Consider the following 14,695-nt stretch of genomic DNA (forward strand, 5'->3'; position numbering starts at 1 on the left):
CTGTCCTTGTGATGAGGGATTTTCTACACCTGAGATCAGACTCTGCCAAATTCACCTTTCAACCATGCCGAACCACAAACACAGTCAGAAAAAGCAGAACCAACTGACAGGGCAGGTTGTCATTCAACCAGGTCTTTCTAATACACCTCCACCTCAATATAATGCTGTCCTCGGGAGCCAAAACATCTTACCACGTTATAGGTGAAACCGCGTTATATCGAACTTGCTTTGATCCGCCGGAGTGCGCAGCCCTGCCCCCCCCCTCCGAGCACTGCTTTACCGTGTTATATCAGAATTTGTGTTAAATCGGGTCGCGTTATATCGGGGTAGAGGTATATGTTCAAAGTTAAGAGCTTCATCCATAATTAGTTCATGGATTGTGGCAGTCTTATCAATGACTAACCATTGAAGCAGAAGCTAAAGGGCAAGGTCACTGCTTGCCATTACCATGTGCTCCTGAGATAAGGCCTCTAATTAAACTAGGTGGAGTAGATAACAAATGTCAATTATCTAGAGTATGTCTGACAAATGGACTTTCTCCTAGTTTTTCCCTGAGAGGCTTGGTAAAGTATATATATTTTTTTGGTTTGAACAATGGCGTTGTCAAATACACCACAGATGTAGTGCAGATAAAGTCATTATTCAAAGGTATAAGGTCAACAAAAGGTAGTTGTTATGGCACATTAATTACAATTTCCACTGTATAAAATGAAGCTGCTTTACCACCACCATCTTCTACACTTTTATTTTTAAAAAGCTAAATCAAGGAAAGTTTAATCTTCCTGCTTTTAAAATGTTGTTTTTAGCTCAGTGATCCTCAAACTTTTGAGGGTTGCACCCCTCTTACACCTGAGTGCCTCCCCTGCCACCCCCAGAGCTGGGGCCCAGAGTGGGGCCATGGCTGGGGATAGGGGACACAGACTGGGGCCGCATCTGTGGGTAGGTCTCGGGCCGGGAGTGGGTCCGAGCCAAGGTCCGAGGTTGAGGGTGAGGGCAGAAGCGGAGCTGCAGCTGGGCTGTGGTGGGGGCCAGCAGCCGGGCCCATGGCCAGCTGCAACTCCACTCTCATCCCAGTCCTTCCCCTTAGTCTTGTCCCTGGGCTGGGAACAGAGCCACAGCCAGGTGCCAAGACTGGGGCAGGGGCCAGGCGTGGATCTACACTGAGCCTGGGGACAGGGTCAGGTGCAAGGCCGGAAGCTGGGGACGTGGCTAGGGGCAGGACTGGAGCAGAGCAGGGGGTGGGGAGGAGCTGGGTTATGCTCCCTTCCTGCTCCCCATGGGTACTGGCCTGGCCCTGCTGCGCCCTCCCTGTGTTCCTCTGCATGCCTCTACGGGGGGGCACCCTACACTTTCGGGACCTCTGTTTTAGCTAAAAGTTCAGGATACAGATAAAATGCTCCTGAAAGCCATGGCTATGCTGATCACGGAAAAAATGGCACAGCAGTTTCCAAATTTTTTTTTTTTTAATAATGAATTTAGTACTCTTGACAGGTGCCAGATTGTCAGGAATGAAGCCCTTTATTTATCCATAGTTCAGGTAATGCCACTGCCCATCTTGTACTAACTTCTGGCTCCCCAATGTAACACAAACCTCCCCTGGGAGACCACCTCACGGGATGAGAAGGAAGCGAGTTTAATGATGTGAACAACTTTCCTGAGACCACTAATTCATTTCACAGAGGCCATTGAACAGCCAGCAGACTTTGTCAGTACTGAAATGAATTTGAATGGTGAACAAATGGCAGCAAGTTCTCTATACTGGGGTTCTCAAACTGGGGGTCACGACCCCTCAGGGGGTCACAAGATTATTACATGGGGGGTTGCCAGCTGTCAGCCTCCACCCCAAACCCCACTTTGCCTCCAGGATTTATAATGGTGTTAAATATGTGTTTTTAATTTATAAGGGGGGTTGCACTCAGAGGCTTGCTATGTGAAAGGGATCACCAGTACAAAAGTTTGAGAACCACTGCGCTATACTATTTATTACCTGTCCCTTGAGCCATCAGTTTCTGTACTTTCAAAAGTTTTTAACTTTCCCTTTTACTAGTGAATTTAAATTATAACTAATTCATGCTTCCAGATTTACAGTTGTGTATTGAAATTACAATATTTACGAAGTAGTATTTATAAGAAGTTGTGTGGTCACAAGTAAAAACCCAGTTCAGTGCATCTGAAAGTCTAATGACTGATAGATACATTGATGCACTGACATCATAACATTCTCCACTTTTGAAAACAAAGTGGCAATAGAACAAGTCAGGGGGAAGTGGATGGCAGAAATACTTTGTGTTCTTCAAGAGTTTAAGTGGCACCAAGTAGGCACTTAAATGGCATGAACAACTCCAAAAGACATGGTAGTACATTGTGCTATTTAAATGAAAAGTGAATAGTGATTAGAAGGTAAATACTATGCTTCTTAATAATGATTAAATATTGGTGATGTCGTTTTTAATAGCTTTGTGTCTACAGCCATGTGACTCAACTTTAGAGTTTCTTTCATAGTTATATCACAATAAGCTCTCCAAGAATAAATGGCAAAAAAACACTTCATTAATGCAGAGTTAAAGATGCCTAATGATAGCTCGTGCCCTTCCAAAATCTCAAGTTCAGCAAAACTCAGACTTCTGAAAACCAGGAAATACAGAATTGAGGTAGATGCCCACACAACCTTAACTCTGCCTGGAGCTGGCAATAGTCATTGGGAATTATCTGCATGCATTCTAGTTTCTTTCAGAGTTGTAGGTGTAGCTGTAGTGAATGGTGGAGGCAGCAGGTGGAGCAGGTTGGTAGAGGTGTGTTTGTGATACGAGGAGATCTGGCGATTAGTTGGAGGAGTGTCATAGACCTGTGACTGTGATATTCAGAGATCTGGGTCTGAATCACCCCATGTATGTTATCAATGGAAGGAGGTGCATGTGTACCTTGAGGTTCCAGTCTGCATCATTTCAATATAGAATTGTGTGGTATTCTGTTGGGGGAACAGGCTCAGTGTTTGAGCACTGGGCAGGTGCAGGCAGCACCTGTCTCTTACTTGCACTGTGTCTTTTCACTGTAAGTGAATCCAAGTAACTGTCCAGATATTAGAGCACTTAGAATAGTCAAGCTTTAAACAGAAAGCTGGCCTTAACCTTAACTATACTGGAGCTGCTGCTCCACTGTAATATACAGCCATGTGTTTCTAGATTTACAGATTGCTGTATCATGCTGTTTTGGTTTCTCTTGAACCTGAACTGCAGGAGATAACATGCTTTGATATCAAAAAAGCTTGTCAGAGATAAATAAAAATTGAACTTGGAAAATGGGTTTGTTACTGTTTTGAATGAATCCATAACAGGAGTAATTTTGTAGTGAAAAATCAAAATGGTTTCTCCCAACTATTAACAATATACTGGAATTTTCAGTAAATCATATGATCAGAGTAGCTCAAAATCATTTGTTGCTTTTAAGCAATATACTATAGACACTTTCATGTTGCTTATTATGACAGTGTTTCTCAAATGCAGCCACAGTGGCCGCATTCAGCCACCAGGGCCTTTTCTTGCGGCCACAGCCTCCTGGGCTGGGGGGGAAAGGGGGGCATGCAAAGCAGTGGTCCCTCTCCCAAGGCCCCCTCCAGAGACACAAATGCTGGAGGTGCAGGCAGCTGGTGAATTCCCCACATTCCCTGGGGTTGAGGGGGCAGGCTTTGGCCACAGGGCTGCGGGCTCCGTCCATGTAGTGGCAGGTTCTGGTTTCAGGCTCCGGCCCCAGGCTCACCAGCCCCAGACTCACTAGCCCCGCCATCATCCCTGGGCCCTGCTGCCTCCCTGTCCACCTCCCCATCCAGGGCTTAATTTGTCCCAGAGCTTGCTGGGGCTGAGTAAGGCTGCTGTGAAAAGTGATATTAATAAACAGACAAATATCACTTTACACAGCAGAAGATTTACCAGCTAGCAAGTCTTAGAAGAAAAAAAAAGTGCAACCAAAAAAGTAAAAGAAACAACAACAAGACAAGAACATGCAAATCATCTTATTTGTGTTTCTATTCTGTTTAGGCCCAGTAAAGAATAGAGACAACTGTAAATTATTTTTATTACTGACTCTGGAAAAAACCTACATAAATAAATTACAATGATTTAGATGTGTGTATGTGCATATTTATTTTTTTTCCTAAAGTTAATTAAGTATTTTAGGAAAAATAGTCAGCGCGGCCACCAGCAAGAGTTGGTAGTCGCATACTAAGGCCACCAAAACTTTTGTTGAGAACCTCTGGTTTAAGATACAGAAATAGCTAGACTAGTATAGATATTGTTAGTCCAGTAGGGAGAAGCAAAACAGGAAGCTGTAAGTGATTGATCTTTATCTATAACTCAGTTTCATGAGGAGTTTTTCCCCTTTCAGTGGTAGAACTAAATTATATTCCTGTATTTGGGGACTAAGAACATAAATAACAAGGTTTGAAGGCCCTAAAATCTTATACAGACACTGGTATTCTGCTATTAAAGAGAACCATTAACTTGAAAAAATTACATTTGTCTGAAAATGTTGCATCTACTATAATTACAAGTAAAAAGATGGCAATAATTGAAACAAGTTGAGGGGAGGGGGGAATCTGTATTTTTCCTCATTTAACAGCATATGGACAATTTAATTGTTAATTTCAAATAGTCAGTTTCTTCCTTGTTGTTAAGATCCTTATAAACATCAGCCAGGGAAGAGTTAATGTTGGCAGTGTCCCTTTAAACTCTTTCTTTCCTTAGATGCTAATTGCATGCTGACTTTCTTTACTGTGGGCACTCTCTGGACTTGCTGAAATCTGTGCGTCTCAGTAACTGATATACTGTCTCCTTTAGTAAATAATTAAAGGACAACTGTGTAATAAAAAAAAAAGTCCTAAAAAGCACCGAGGCGTTTTTCCATTAACCCTTGACAGAGTAAGAAAACAAGCCCAACTCACCTATGAGCTCTCCAATCATAAAGAAGAGATAGAGAACGGCAGCCAGGATCAGCTGTTTTTTCACCTTCCTCTGTTTTGATAGTTCCCTCTGTTTACTGCAATTGCTACAAGGGTCCGTCCTGGGGGAGCTAGTCTGTGTGCTCCGCAGAGCAATATCCCGGTCCAGCAAGGAGTCGTCATCGGACTGCAGACCTAGGTGAGCCCCATTGACAGGTCTGTCCGGAGCTGCATCCGAAGTGTCATCAGAAACCACAACTCGCAACTTGTTAAACCGGGGGAAGTCCTCCTCCCCCACTTCATCTGAAAAATCAAAGGCACTGGAGTCGTTCAAGAACAAGGGGTCATCGTTCTTTCTCAGCATGGATTTGATGCTATTCCAGACCCTGGATTGGGCCATAGTAGCTGGAGCCAGGAGCCCAGCGGGGTGCTGCTGCTTCGCTACAGCAAATTCTTCTCATACAACTTCCCCTTGCAGGCAGAAATGCTTCATTTCATCGTCCATTCAGAACATTTCCTCCAAGCCTGAGGAAATCAGAGTTGCACGTTCAGTTCATCAATGGATAGAAATGCACCGGGGGGGAGGTTATTCCAGGTAATCCTACTAAAGCAGGCCAGCCCTCTTCCAAGCCAGCTCTACTAACCCTTAGGCTGGCCAGCCCACCTCCAGGATGCCGAACAGCTAATAGGAGCACAAAAATAGTCTATTTTAAACAGCCACTTTCATGCCCACTGGCCTACTCGCTATGCAGCTGAACACAGAGCCGTGAGTACAGTAGCAAAGACGTGTTTGACCCTGACCGAATCTAAACCCAGAATAGACTGTAACACGTTGTTACACTGTCATTTTTTAAGATTATGCAAAACGCGGAATAACTGTTGCTCAAGACTCTCGGGTTTATATTGCTGAAATATACAGAGGGGGGAGCTAATATACAGAAATCGAACGGTACCTTTGTATGGCTGCTACCACCGCTGCCCCCGTGCAATGCCGATCCTTCGGAGGTTGGCTCAGGTCATTCTCTGAAGTCCCTTGTAAGCGATAACAGCTCGCCAGAAATACCTGCACTCTGCTCCGGGGCCGGGCAAAGCCAGCTTAGACCGACAACCCCGACGAGGAGCTGGGCTTTCCCGCCGGAGCATGCAAGCCCCGCGTAGGGAGGAACCGCACCTCCCCCGGGAAAGCCGGCGTCGGGCGGTCACCCCTGTGCTCCGGGGAGCTGCATCTCTCCCTCCCTCCCTCCCGCTTTCGAGACAACCAGGCTGGCTGCTGACTCGCCGGGCACGCAGTGCGCGTGCGCGGGCACCCGTGGCCGACGGGCGGCGCAGCGGCACTGAACGGGGGCTGGCCGCGCGCGTTGTTCGCATTCCTGGCTCGGGACTCGGGGCCTGCGCGGGCTGTCGCCGCCGCCTCTGCTCTGCAGCGGGTCCAAGCCCCGCTTGGTACCAGTCCCCCCGCCCCGCGCGCGCGCGCGCTAGCTACACCCGGGGACTCTCCCGCGGGGCCTCTGCCGCGCGCCGTTGGTCAGCATGCTGCTGGCTCTTGACTAGGGTCAGAACCATTTCGCGTGCCCTGTGCGGGCTACCTGCTCTCAGCACCCGCCCGACGGGCTGCAAAGGGTTACAGCCTGGACCTCCTGCAGTGCGGGAGCGGGAGCCCGCGGAGGCTCCTATCCTGGGGGGCTGTAGTGAAGGTGTCAGGCCAGTGGTGTCTAGCCTATTCTGCTATTTTCCACGCTGTGCTCCTATTATGTGTCACAGGCTCTGTTTAGGGTAATTAGTCCCTACAGCCCCAAACCTTAAACTCCTGATGCCCTCACATGCATTGTGGGTATGTGTGCATGTTTAACTGCACACTTGTGCAACCCTGATTTATATACATACACTGGGTCAGGGTAGTCAATTATTTTTTGTCAAGGTCCCAGTTTCTTGGTTAAGGTATAGTCAAGGTCCAGACTCCCCGGCGGGCGGGAGAGGGGAACAAACCCAATGATAATAAGTAAATAAAAAGATTTTGGGGTCTGTTCAAAAGCATTTGGTGGTCCGCATTTGGCCCACGATGTGCCTGTTGCCCTGGGCAAGGTCCCTATGTCCATTTATGGTACGTTTAACTTTCAGAAATTTCTTAGTTCTGTTTCCATGTCCACACTGTCCCCTCCGTAAATGCATTAACCTTTCCATGCCTTAGTTTTCCAATCTGTAAAATTGAAATAATAATCCTTCCCTACCTCACAGGAATATTGTGAGGCTTCATGTTTGTAAAGTGCTTTGAAATCCACAGATGAAAGATGCTATAGAAGGGCAATGTTATTTTATTGCTATAGTTTTAAATACAGTTACTCTAGTTGTGCTTCTTTATATGTTGGGCCTTGATCCGTCAAAGACATGCTTAATTTTAGGCACTGGACATGCACTAAAGTCTTTGCACAATCAGGGTCTTCTACTGCAAGCCCACATAGATTAAAACCCCACAATACTGTTGTTAAATTAATATGCACCTGTTGCCAGCACTTCCAAAAGATAACTGTACAATCTCATTTATAGTGAAAGTGCTGGAACTTGCTAGTCAGCAGTGTGGTTCTAGTTTGTCCCAATCTTGCAAACATCTATGCAATTTATTCCTTGTTATCTGATCAGCTGTAAGGTTAGCGACTATGTGGATAGGAAAATAGCAGTTCTGGGTAAGCATACTCATTAATATTTCACATATTTGTAATGTGGTTTGAAAGATTTTGATTATAAATGGCACAACATAAAACTAAAATATTTTCTGTTGCTATATAACCAGTTACTTAAATGCAAGCCCGCTTTACGACACGATCTGCACACAAGTAGGTTTAATGTAAGGGATAATTGTATATAAAGCCTATATTGTATTTTAAGTGTGGAATTTTAAGAAGCCCAGGAGGCTTGAGAGATTTGCACATATCAGAGTTCTGTTCAAGATGACTAGAGTGTACAGTACTGAAGTCTGACATGTCAAATTTCTTGAATGTTGCATCTATCTTGTTTCTTTTTTTCTAGTATTTGTGGCAATAAAGGCAGCGTTGTTTACATTCTATTTCACATTCCTGTTCATATGATCAGGCTCAGTGATATCCTCATGTTTTGGTACTTTTGGGGAAGGCTATGTGCACCCCTTTCCTGACTCTCCTTAAAGGAATAAGGGGTCTGATTAGAAGCTGATTAGAGCTTTACCAATGGTTTATGTGGGAAATTGTGGTGGGGTGCACCTGGCCTTTGCAGCTCCCTACAGGATGTCCCGCCGTTCCACTTCCCCCGCCCCAGGAAGCAGTGAAGTGATAGGAAAGGAGCATCAAAAGAGGGTGCTCCAGCCCTGCCTAGAGAGGCCTCACAGAAGCAGCCAATCAGAGCCCAGCAGGCTCAGATAAAAGGAGCTGCGGGGGAAGTTAGCAGATCTGTTTCTTCTGGGACCAGAGGAGAGAAGAAAGGGGCTCCTCTGTGGCCTGGAGGTAGAAAAGAACCTGATGATCCTTGCACTGACATAGGTCTGGAGGTAAAAGTGGTCTGGTAGGGAGAGGCCCAGGAAAGGAGCAACAATGAATTGGAGTAAGAAGTACGTGGCTGCTGTGTATAGGGCCCTTAGTTTGGTATCTGGAGTAGTGGGAGGGTCTGGGTTCCAGTGCTACCCCCAGGTGAAGTGTCATAAACCCCAGGGAGGGGACAGGGCTTAGTTGACAACCCAACCAAAGGGCTGAATTTAAAGGGCCCAGAGCTGGGGCTGAAGACCCAAGCGAGGGCAAATATTCTGTCCATTTATTGGACTCTTTAATGTCCCAGAAGGGGTGCCTGGGAACTTTGTGATTTGACTGGAGGGCCAAACCACTGAAGAACTCACCAAGGTCGGTTAGCAATCTATCGGGGACCCCAGGAGTGGGAAAAGGACTGCAGTACAGCACCCAGCCACAAGGAGGTGCTCAAGAAGTAAGTGCCACCCATCACAGAAGAATTCGCTTCTAGTACAAGGTTTGATAAATAAAGCTATTAATTTGTAATCAGAAATGTGAACATCAATATGTTATGTACTGATATGTCAGTTGTATAGTATAAATACCAATAACAATGTTGTTGAAACTGTCATTTATTATGTTGTGCACAATACTCAGAGGCTGATATCTTAATACTCGTCACTTGCCCTCCAGCCTCTTCACCACCAGGCTCTGACATGCTGCTTGCACAAGGAGCCAAGAATAGGTGTGGCCTAGAGCCATTCCAACCCCTTTACTTCACGCAGGCATCTCCATCTTGCCAACTAGGAGGTTTAACGTTGGCTTCAATAGGATCAGGAACTGGCTCAGTGTCTGCTAGTAAAAGCAGTGAGTTCAAATCCTGTTGTAGACATAATTGTATTCATAGCCCTTCGTGTCTTTTTCTTCTGTGTCGAATGTTTTGCTGCATTTTCCACCATTCATTTTGCTATCCAAAAATATTTTGCATTTAAACAGAATTTAAAAAAATAAACTCATTGCTGAAGAAGCAAAATAAATATATAGTGTCAGGCTTTTACCCAGCAATTGACTCTACACAATGATCCACCCTTTGTGATTAATACAGGAATCTCCCTATGCTGAGAAAAATCCTAGGTTGCCAGTTCAGCTGGCTTTATGGCCCCTTTAGACCAATAGAGCCATTGTAAGAGGGCCAGCAGGAATCCACACTCCTAACTTGATCTCTCTTCTAACAGCCCTTTAACAACTGTGGTCCCTCCTGATCTCTGTATTTCATGTCTATAGACAGGTCTTACCCTCCCTCTGTTTTCCACACAAATTACAATTCTCTTTTATGACCCATTTCCCATCCTCTACATCTCCTCCTGGCCTCTCCTGCACCTCCAGGTACTACAGGATTCCCCTCTGTACCTCCAGATCCCTGTCCCCAAGCACCTACATATCTGTCTAGACCTACCCAAATAATTCTTGGTATCTCTTTACTGTTATCACTTTTGACTTGAGTAGTTAGTCAAAGTTCGGGGCTCTGCAGGTGCTCCAGTGAGGAGCAGAAATTGATGATGGAGCCTGGCTTTTTTTTTAAATTTTATGTATTTATTTTTTTGGTGCAATCTTGTTTATGTACAAAGACTGTACAAATTCCTGTTTCTCTGAACATAGTAGGAATCCCCAAATAGCAGGAGATGGCTCTTTTGTTCACTGTTCCAAGCCTACCTTTACAAACAACACGCTACCCCCCCCCAGAAATCTTTCTCTCCGCTTTATTTCAGGGCCACATTACTGTTCTTGCAGGCTGTGTCTGCTTCTGACTCTCTTCCTTCTCTCTCCTGGTACTGTCTGTCCCACCCACCTAAACATACACCTCCAGTGGAAACTTACTCAGGGAAAACCTCTCTGCCTGAATCATTAGAGTTCCTGAGTGGCCATAGGTGTTCCTTTGTCTTGGAGCCTGCTATTTTTTTCTTACTTTTAACCTGAATGGTGTTTGTTAAACTCATCCATTTTAAAGGGGTTTGAACCCAATCTATAACATTGCCAAATGTTTGACTATTTTTCTAGAGATAAGCATTTGTATTCAATGCAGCTTTTTTACCAATGAGTTTTCTAGCAGTCCATTTTTGAGCATGGGAGGCAAGGCCATCATCACCCTTTGGACAGTATTTTCTTTGTTTAAAACGAACTCAAAGTAACGTTATGCTTACTTATTTAATCACTGCTCTGCCTGTGAACTAGGAAACTAATCAGGGAGAGGGAGAGAGATTTTTGCCATTGACCATCTGTCCATTAATAGTAGCTTTTTTTTCTTTCCCGACTAAGCATTTTTGAAATTCAACAGTACTTTCAAAGTAATTAAGCTGATGGTGTAGACAAGAAGGAAGCCAAGTGGTGGCACAGGTCTATGGAGACACAGGCCTCAACTTTCTTATGTGCTGATCACTCCTGATTGTGAAGATTTTCTAGGAGACTGTTTATTCCTTTAGATTTGGTCATATTTCCTTTGGGATGTTGGGAGATTATATCTCTTACATTATAGACAGCTGCCAAACCATTCTGGGATTGCACTGGGACGACCAAACATGCAGCTGGAATGGCAACACTTGCTGTCTACATTAGCACTACATCAGTGAGGGTTGATACATGGAGGACAACATGGTGGTTAACCTTGCTGAGAGCAGGATTAATGCACATAGTGAAGCAAATGCCTGTGCACTACAAGCAGTCATGTTGTGTGTAGACCTGAGGTGTGCTACAGGCATCTATGCCCAGAAATAGGATAGTGTAATTTTTTTAACACTTGTTGCATAGCTACATGAAAGGTTATAAACAATTGGCTGTGTAGACAGTGTTCAGGTCTTGCAAAAGGGGGGCTACTCCTTTCACTCTAGTGTATATATTGGTTTTTGGTTTGGTTTTTTTAATTGGTAACAGACAGATTAGCCCAAGGAGCTAGGGAACACACATTAACTCCAAAATATTTCTCAGATGATTCAGTGATATTCTTTTTCTAGGGAAGACAAAGCTAGTCACTTTGATAATTAGCGAATGAATGCCAATTGGCCATAAAACCAGGCCTTTTGTAAATAAACACATGACTGGAAAAGGAGGTGGTCTTTGAGCTATATGCCAGCTCATTTAAGGACAACAAGAAAACCTTTGTCAGAAACCGGCCTTTCTTCAGAAAGAAAAACTACCAGCTACAGTAGCACTGCAGGGGAGCAAAGAGAAGTTGTAGAAAGTAATTCAAATTCACTGCTGTCATGAGTGGGCGCAACTCCATTGAAGTCAAGGGAGTTGTTCTTTCCTATGCCAGTCACGAATTTGACCCACAAACTCATCCTTTTATAAGCTTTATCATGTTCTTCAGTTTTGTCAGGCCTAAAAAACATGATTAATGGGAAACCTGTGCACAATTAATTGACACTTCAGAAAGCAGAAATAGATCTTTGAAGAACAAAACTTACTTTCAATTTGAATGAAAGAATACAAATGTATTAGTGTGTGTGGCGGATTGGGAAAGTATGGGCCAGTAGCTGCAAGTGTGGCAAAACACAACAAAAAAAGTGGCTCTATAAAAAGTGAGGCAGGAGGAGATCAACTTTGTTTTGGGACAATGAAGTGATAAGGCTGACCCATCCTAGTTCCATTTGACTTTCAAACAGAATACTTGTTTCCCCTAAGAGTGATAACTACTTGGCAGGAAATAAATCGATCTTGCTCACTCTTGCTGTAAATATGGATGAACCAATAATGCTTTTGGAAAAGATAGCAGCTAACTTAAAGTGAATCCTTTGGAAATGCAGTAAATTGACTCAAATATTTCAGCCTTTGACTGCATGTATGTTGGATTCAGTGGGGTCATCCAAGGTCAGGTTTTACAAAAATAACTGAATGGAAAGAGTGAGTGTATAAATGTTTCAATCTATGGGTCAGATTAATGTCACTTTGTTTGTTTAAGATCTGATTCTGTCTGACTTTAATTTGTTTTCACTCTGAATCTGGTAATATTTTCTAAAATGGAGAGGGAGAGGACTGGGGTAAACTATTAAACTGTTGTATCTCCAGAAATAACTTTATCTGTACTTTTTTAAACCACTTAAAGTAATATCTATCTTTTTGTTGAACATATTTGAGTTCATCTTTAGTTAGGTTACTTTGTATTCAGAACATGCTATTAATATAATTTGTTCAGGAAAAGTGGAGGAGAAAAATAAAAATGTGTTTAAAAAACAACAAAGCCACACATAGGATTATGAGTTTCAAAGTAAAAACCAGGTTCTTTCCAAATGTTTTTTTATTATTTCTGACCATATAAGCTTTTATTGAGATGACTTTTTTCCCCCTCCCTCCTAATATGGCAAAAATCTGAGTGTCTAGATATTTATGGATGAGCTTTTTTAATATATAAACCACCTGTTATTTCTTCTTTTACTTCAGAAAGGTGGTAGGAGTTAATTTATCTATGATTATATTGATAGAAAACAGTTAAATCAACAAAAATAATGGGAAATTGTTAGGGTGACCACTTGTCCCTTATTGTAAGGGACATCCTTTGGTTCCCTTATTTCACTGATTTATTGCATGAGTAAGGGAAGGCTGAATCAAACCTTTGCAGAGCAGCACTAAGCAATGTAACTGTTGATTTAAACCTTGTTTTCAGTGTAGAATTCAGCCTGAAGAAACCTAGTCTTTTAACAAAACCTAACCACAAAGCAAAAAAAAAAAGTTCTCCTTTTGTGTCATGCTAAGACTGCAGTGAATTGCACATCTGAAATAAAAATCATGGATATGGTCTCTTGTTTGAGACGCTACCTGTTACTTCTGAATATATAATATCACATTTTATCTCCACCCCAGGCCTCTGTTTTTCCACTTCTAACAGAGATAAGGGAATGCTAGGAAGAATTTAGAAAACTTCTGGAAAGGAAAAAGTTCATTGATGAACCAAGTAAACAGCTAATGCTTGCCACATATGGGCACTAATATGTTTTATTGCAAATGGTCATTGAGTACTGTACACAGGGGAAGGGGTGGGGCTTTGAAATATGGTAACTTCTGGCAGGGCCAGGCAGTTTTAAGCTGGAGGCTTTAAAGTTACCAGAGCTCTCTGGAAATTTCCCTTCAGGCTCAGCAGCCTATAAATCAGGGGTCGGCAAGTGGCTCACCAGGATAAGCACCCTGGCAGGCCGGGCCGGTTTGTTTACCTGCCGCGTCCGCAGGTTTGGCCGATCGCGGCTCCCACTGGCCGTGGTTCGCTGGCCCAGGCCAATGGGGGCAGCGGGAAGCGGCGGCCAGCACATCTCTCAGCTCGTGCCACTTCCCGCCGCTTCCCCCGCCCCCATTGGCCGCAATCACTTTTCCTCCTCTGCCAAGAGTTTCCAGACTACAGGAGATATTTCATTTTGTTACCTCAACATTTCCATTATTCAATACTATGTCCCCACAAGATGTTTAATTACCTACCTGTAGTTGAAAGGATCTTAAAAAGTTTTCCAGCTATTAGAAGTTACTTGTATAGATTTGGTGAGGATTGCCCAGTTACAATTTTGAAGGATGATGAAGATGGGGATGATGAAGAGATATTTAGTGACTAAATACTACTTATATTTTTTCATCATGTTCTTAAAACTTATTTTTTATGATACAGTCTTAAAATTAGAACAATCTGGTCATGTATGTGCTGGAGTCTGACATAACTTACTCTTCAATTAATGCATTATAACAAAGGATCGACGACAAATTCTTTAGTCATAAATGTAAATCTTATCTAAAAACAAATCATGGTAAAGCAGAAAGAATGGAAATGGATTTCATTCAGTGGTATATATTACCGGGGTACTTCATATTTTGATTTCAGTGAACAAAACCACCTTAATCTGATTCAGCCACTTTCTCAGAAAAAATGCTGACTTTTTCCAGGAAATTGTAAGTGTTATTGAAGAGTTGAAACTTGACAAAAAACTTGATATGGATTGTTTGTACAAGGAATATTGTGCACGGAGAGATTAGTGGAGTGTGTGTGCATGCTTCAGGAGTCTGATTGTATTAGAGCATTAGACCATTTCCTATATTCAAATTCTAGTTCTCCCAGTTTCTTAACTTGCAGAACTTACGTCCATTTCTACTTCAAATGCAGTAGTAGAAAAAATATTTTCCCTGTGTGAACAGACTTGGGCAGATTGAAGAAACCTGCTAAATATTGAGTCTGTTAAGGCTGAGCTTTAAATTAAAGTTAATTTCAATTGTGTATATATATAAATGTTTTATTAATTGATTTCAGAAAACAAAAGTGTTA

At 43.1% G+C, this 14,695-nt stretch overlaps 1 protein-coding gene across 2 annotated transcripts in view; it reads right to left on the reverse strand.

Annotated features, from left to right (window-relative positions):
* The window catches only part of SLC30A4 (solute carrier family 30 member 4), a 30,315-nt gene extending 24,157 nt beyond the window's left edge, over nt 1-6,158 (reverse strand). Inside the window, exons 1-2 of one of the 2 annotated variants that reach the window (XM_024193905.2) lie at nt 5,997-6,158; nt 4,937-5,458 (exon numbers count right to left, since the gene is read on the reverse strand). In XM_024193905.2, the coding sequence (XP_024049673.1) occupies nt 4,937-5,333 (397 nt within the window). In that variant the 5' untranslated portion in view covers nt 5,334-5,458; nt 5,997-6,158. Of the gene's footprint in view, nt 1-4,936; nt 5,459-5,886 lie in introns of both variants that reach the window. The other variant, XM_024193904.2, reaches the window with a different exon arrangement.
* Between the last annotated feature and the right edge of the window lie 8,537 nt (nt 6,159-14,695).

The sequence above is a fragment of the Terrapene carolina genome, unplaced genomic scaffold, assembly GCF_002925995.2.
Source record: "Terrapene carolina triunguis isolate 2854851 unplaced genomic scaffold, T_m_triunguis-2.0 Scaffold67, whole genome shotgun sequence".
NCBI lineage: Eukaryota > Metazoa > Chordata > Testudines > Emydidae > Terrapene > Terrapene triunguis.